Source organism: Erythranthe guttata, chromosome 14 (genome assembly GCF_056151865.1).
Source record: "Erythranthe guttata isolate IM_541 chromosome 14, IM_541, whole genome shotgun sequence".
Taxonomy (NCBI): domain Eukaryota; kingdom Viridiplantae; phylum Streptophyta; class Magnoliopsida; order Lamiales; family Phrymaceae; genus Erythranthe; species Erythranthe guttata.
In genome coordinates, this window is record NC_142546.1 from 11,300,522 (window position 1) to 11,306,480 (window position 5,959).

Genomic DNA, 5,959 nt, shown 5'->3' on the forward strand with positions numbered 1-5,959 from the left:
TAAATCAAATGGAATTGCTATTGTTTTTAAACTTTTTAGATTATATCGTAATATATATCAACTATTCAAAGTTTTCGTTCGATTATTTTATCTAAAAAATATTTTCATTTTTTATATTACTCCCATGCCGATTAACATTCTCTTTTCATTCATAAAAGTGTTTGATTTACCTCATGTCGTGTTTTAGTCATTAAAAAATTGTACTTAGAATTGATCCCGTGCATAATTACTAGTATACAGAAAAGGGTAAAGTAGGTTATCTTGATTTGTTTACAATAAACCAATCTCACTCACTCACTCACTCCCTTTTCATCTCTGTGTGTACAAAATAAATAATTCCCGAGATCCAGATAAACTGTAAAACCACCATTTTGGTTTCTCCCATGGCGGACTCGTTGATCCCGGAGGAGGTCCTGGAGCACGTGTTCTCGTTCCTGAGCTCCGACAGGGATCGAAACAGCGTTTCATCGGTGTGCAAGTCGTGGTACGAGATCGAGCGGTGGTGTCGGCGGCGTATATTCATCGGAAACTGCTACTCGGTATCGGCGGAAAAGGTGACGCGGCGGTTTCCGGAGGTGAGAGAGGTGGAGATAAAGGGGAAGCCGCATTTTGCGGATTTCAACCTGGTGCCGGAAGGGTGGGGTGGGTATGTGAAGCCTTGGATTAGGGTAATGTCGGGAGCTTATCCATTGCTGGAGGAGATGAAGCTGAAGAGGATGGTGGTAACGGATGAGTGTCTCGACCTCATTTCCAGATCTTTTAACAATTTCAAAGTTTTGGTGCTCACTTCTTGCGAGGGCTTTACTACTCATGGTCTCGCTTCTATTGCTGCTAATTGCAGGTTGCTTTGCTTACTTGCTACACTCTCTCATTTTTTCGTTTCTTTAATGGATTTGTTTTATTCCGCTAATGAACTTATAATCATCTTTTGTTCTGCTGGTTGTGACTATTTAATTTCTAGTGGTAAATTGAGAATGATACAAATGAATTTAGTGAATGAAATAGATTTTGTATTTTCGATCCGTTTTCTTCTTAAACTTACAACTTATCCTTCACTTTCGGAGCGCATATTGCATTTTTATTCCTTGATTTACTGGTAGAGTGATCCTCTAGGGCTAAATGTAGTATTAATTAGTTGATTACAGCTCTTAATTATGAGTTTATTATTCTCGTAAAATGAATTTGTTTCAGTGGACGGAGCAACCATTTTGATTAGCATGTCAGATTCCAATTCTTTGTTGATTGTCCTTGGAATATTACTGTGACCTGTATTATTCTTTAGTGGATATTCTTTCCAGCCTCACATGAGTATGATAATTTAAGAACATCATTTCTTTATTTTTTTTTTTTTGTTTTTTATCCGTTGTTCTTCCGAAGTGCCCATGTACAATTTTGTAATTGGTACACAATATTTAAGTCAGATATTCTCGGGTATACAGGAATCTGAGAGAACTAGATTTGAGGGAGAGCGAAGTGGAAGACCTAAGTGGACACTGGCTAAGCCATTTCCCTGACAATTGCACTTCACTGGTTTCCCTTAACATATCTTGCTTAGGCTCGGAAGTGAGTTTCTCAGCCTTGGAGCGCCTAGTTACACGTTGCCCTAATCTGCGGACTCTCCGTCTGAACCGCGCTGTACCACTCGATAAGCTCCCCAATCTACTCCAGCGGGCCCCACAGTTGGTTGAATTAGGTACCGGTGCCTGTTCAGCCGAAATCCGATCCGATATATTCTCAAACTTAACAGAGGCATTTTTGGCCTGTAAGAAACTCAGAGCCTTGTCCGGCTTTTGGGATGTTGTTCCAGCTTACCTCCCTGCCATGTATCCCGTTTGCTCTGGTATCACTTCACTGAACTTGAGTTACGCCATAGTTCAAAGCCCTGATCTTGGCAAGCTTGTCAGCCAGTGTATAAATTTGCAGCGTCTATGGGTATGTATGTGCAAATTGCTTTTAATAATGGTATTGATAATTCTGAATTTGTAGTCTAATAATATGTTATGTTTGTTTTTATACAGGTTCTTGATTACATCGAAGATACCGGTCTGGAAGCACTTTCCCTATCTTGCAAGGACCTGCAAGAACTTCGGGTATTTCCTTCAGACCCTTTTGGAGCAGAGCCAAACGTGTCCTTAACAGAAAAGGGTCTCGTCTCTGTCTCGGAAGGTTGTCCTAAACTCCAGTCTGTTCTATACTTCTGCCACCAGATGTCAAATGCTGCATTGATTACCATTGCAAAGAATCGTCCGAATTTAATCCGATTCAGATTATGTATAATCGAGCCTCATGCTCCAGATTACTTGACACTAGGACCGCTCGATACTGGCTTTGGAGCCATTGTAGAGAACTGTAAAGAACTACGGCGACTTTCTCTCTCTGGCCTACTCACCGATAGGGTTTTCGAATATATCGGGACCCACGCCAAGAAATTGGAGATGCTTTCTATAGCTTTCGCAGGGGACAGTGACTTGGGCTTACATCACGTTTTGTCTGGGTGTGAGAGCTTGAGGAAGCTGGAGATTAGGGACTGCCCGTTTGGGGACAAAGCTCTGTTGGCGAATGCTGCAAAGCTGGAAACAATGCGATCCCTTTGGATGTCATCTTGCTCGGTCAGTTTTGGAGCTTGTAAATTACTCGGGAAGAAGCTGCCCGGGCTTAACGTTGAGGTTATAGACGAGAGAGGTCACCCTGGTTCGAGGCCTGAAAGCTGCCCTGTTGAGAAACTTTACATTTATCGAACAGTTGGTGGGCAGAGAGTTGACACGCCTGATTTTGTTTGGACAATGGAGAAAGAAGAAGAGGTTTTGTTGACTGAATGAGAGAGTTCATATGCCATCTATTTTTTAAACTTGGCTGAGTGAGCTATTCTTCTTTGTTATTATCAAGTGTATTGGTTGGTGATTTTGTTTTTACATGTGCCGACTTAATTACACGATTGTTAATTAGGCAGCTACCTGATTTTATTCACTAAAGAACCTTGCCAATTGGTAATATGATATTTTGGGTCATATTATATGATTATAATTTATTCGCATCCAAGTACACAATATGCATGTACTGCGTCTGTTTGTGTTTGGCGTATATATTGTATTAAAAAGAAGAAGAAAAAAAAAAAAAATATATATATATATATATATAGAGAGAGAGAGAGAGAGAGAGAGAATGGAGTTAGAGCAGTGGGGCATGTGATAGATTCAGAAGAGGGGTGTTGAGATTCATTCATTCTTGGGTTTCGGGAACACCTGATAACCACTTGAAAATCAAATCACAGAGTTAGCCTTTCGCCACATCGAATAGCCCATTTTCTTTTCTTTTTGTTTTATTTTTCAAATGTTAACAGTAACTTTGGACCTAGTATTTTTTTAATTTTTAGCACTGAGAGAGAGAGGAGAGAGTGAAAGAAAAAAAATAGGAGCGACAGTAACATGACAGTCCCCACCACTGCAAAAAACCAAAAGAAAAAGAAAAGTAGAAAGGCCAAAAAGCTGACTTCCTTCTGGTTAATAGAAAGTATTTATTGCCTCTTTTCAATTAGGACAATTTTTTTGACTGGAAATATTTCAAAAATGGACTAGTTGAATTTTATTTCGGGTAAATTCCACTTTACCCCCTTGTACTCTGCCCAAGAACCGCTTTACCCCCTCGTACTCTTAATTTCGTCGATTTACCCCCTTGTACTTATACAATTTCCCAATACAACCCTCTTCGTCAACTTTTTTCGATTTTGACTCTGACGCCATTTGGTCAGGAGTCAAAATATTGACGTAAATATTGAATTTTTTCGATTTTGACTCTCGAGATTAGAAAAGAGAAAGTTTCACACATTCATGTATTTTTTTCTTTGCACTGGGTGGAATCGATCAATTTTTGGGTCTTGATTTTTACTAAGTTAGGGGTTCAATTTGGGGATATCTTGGAAGGGGAAGTGGTGGGAGAAGAAGAAATGACAATATTGACGGAGAAGAAACAACGCGTTATAGGCAGTGGCAATTTACAGAGTTGACCAAATGGCGTTAGAGTCAAAATCGACAAAAATTGAAGGAAAGGGTTGTATTGGGAAATTGTACAAGTACAAGGGGGTAAATCGATAAAATTGAGAGTACGAGGGGGTAAAGTGACTCTCAGGCAGAGTACGAGGGGGTAAAGTGGAATTTACCCTTTTATTTCTTATTTATGATTACGTGTCACTACGAGTGACTCCTCGTAAAATCAATGACCTCGTCCCCGGTTTTATCAATTTAATCTACGACTAAGTTTGATTTTTTTGATTTCACGGACCGTTATTTGTTTAAATCAATGAGTGTCGATTTTGTACATAATGATAGGCTTAATTATTCAAGAGATTCACACTGACTCTTTCTCATCCATCATTTTTAGGGATAATTAGTGAAAAACTCCTAACTCATTTACTTATATTAAGGTGGATATAACTTGCGTGATAAATCCCACACTATAATTTACTAAATTCCACACATAAATTAAAAAAAAAAATTTCTATATTTATATTCTTTCTAACTTCTGTCTAAGATAATTTTATCATATTCACCCAAAATTCATTAATTTTTTACGTGAATAATCATAAAAAATGAGTTCAATTTTATTATTATTTATTCAATTTCATTAAGCCTTTTTAATTATTCAAATTCATATAAATTCGATTTTTTTTTCTCAAATTCCAACTTTATTTTAGTTTGGACACGTGAAGATTTTTCTCAAATTCGAACTTGGAATGCTAGGAACGTTTTTAGTGTGTGATTTTGTGAAAAAAATTAGGGAAAAAGAAGAAAGGTAGAGAAGGAGAAATAATTTAAATTGTGTGCAGAATATGGTAAAATTCGTGTGAGATTTAGCATTTCAGTTTTCAATATTAGTGAGACCTCTTAATTAGTTAATTAAATATATATTTATTAAAATTTAAACTAATCTCTCTAATTTACCCTTCCATAAATAATATATAACTTATTTTTTCCACCTAAAACCCTAACCTCATAAATTTATCGTCTCTTCTTCTATTTTCTCTTTTTTCCATAGATTTCGCCTCTCCACCTCCGCGCCGCCGCCGCTCAGCCAACGCCGCCCCACTTCGTCAAGGTCGGCACCATGGTATTTACAGATCTCATCTTCCTCCACTATCCCCTGCATTTTTTTTGGGTCTATTAGATATAACCCCCTTAAACATTCAAATAATAGGGGTAGACCCAAAATTAAATTTGCCATTTTGATAAAAACCCAAACTTTTCTAAATTACATAATTACCCTCAATCAAATTCCACAAATCCCGTTACTTTACCATTTGAAATAATATCAAATCTCTCCCTATTTTCCCGTTAAAACACTATCACCACAAACCCACTATCAAAAAAATTGCAAAACCTCCCAAAACCAGAAATTTGCACGGCCGTAGATCGGCGATTTTTCTGCACTCCGACCAAGCCTCCGTAGGTACGTCGTCGCCACTCGCTGAATCGCTATCATCCATCGATTTGTTGATATGTTTTGGCTAAATCGACTATCACGTTTGTGTAATTGCAGATCTGTTATAATCGCATACCAAATTCGAGCACTAAATCAGTAATATTGCAACAATTGATGGGCAGGACATCCACCAGAAGTGATATCATCGTTGGCCGCCGTCGCCGTCGCCGTCACTGCTCCAATCTAGGGTTACTCAAATCTAGGATTACTCAAATCTAGGGTTTTGATAATTCTTCGGCCCATAGTTGATTAACGAGATGCATAGTCGAATTACATCTGTATTAATATACTATCCCATATCATTTAATAGACTATCCCACTGGTATAATTTTACTATGGATCTCGTTAATCGACTATGGGCCGAAAAATCATCAAAACCCTAGATTTGAGAAGTGACGGCGGCGGATTTGTGTTTTAAAATTAATAGACTATCTCATATCTTTTAATAGACTATCCCATGTATCTAATTCGACTATGGGTTTAG

At 38.0% G+C, this 5,959-nt stretch overlaps 1 protein-coding gene across 1 annotated transcript; it reads left to right on the plus strand.

Annotated features, from left to right (window-relative positions):
• The first annotated feature begins 258 nt into the window (after positions 1-258).
• LOC105954691 (protein TRANSPORT INHIBITOR RESPONSE 1) lies at positions 259-3,008 on the plus strand. The gene is made up of 3 exons (XM_012978372.2): positions 259-841; positions 1,440-1,932; positions 2,019-3,008. The coding sequence occupies exons 1-3, from the start codon at positions 384-386 to the stop codon at positions 2,817-2,819; spliced, it is 1,752 nt and encodes a 583-aa protein (XP_012833826.2). The 5' UTR covers positions 259-383; the 3' UTR covers positions 2,820-3,008.
• Positions 3,009-5,959: the final 2,951 nt, after the last annotated feature.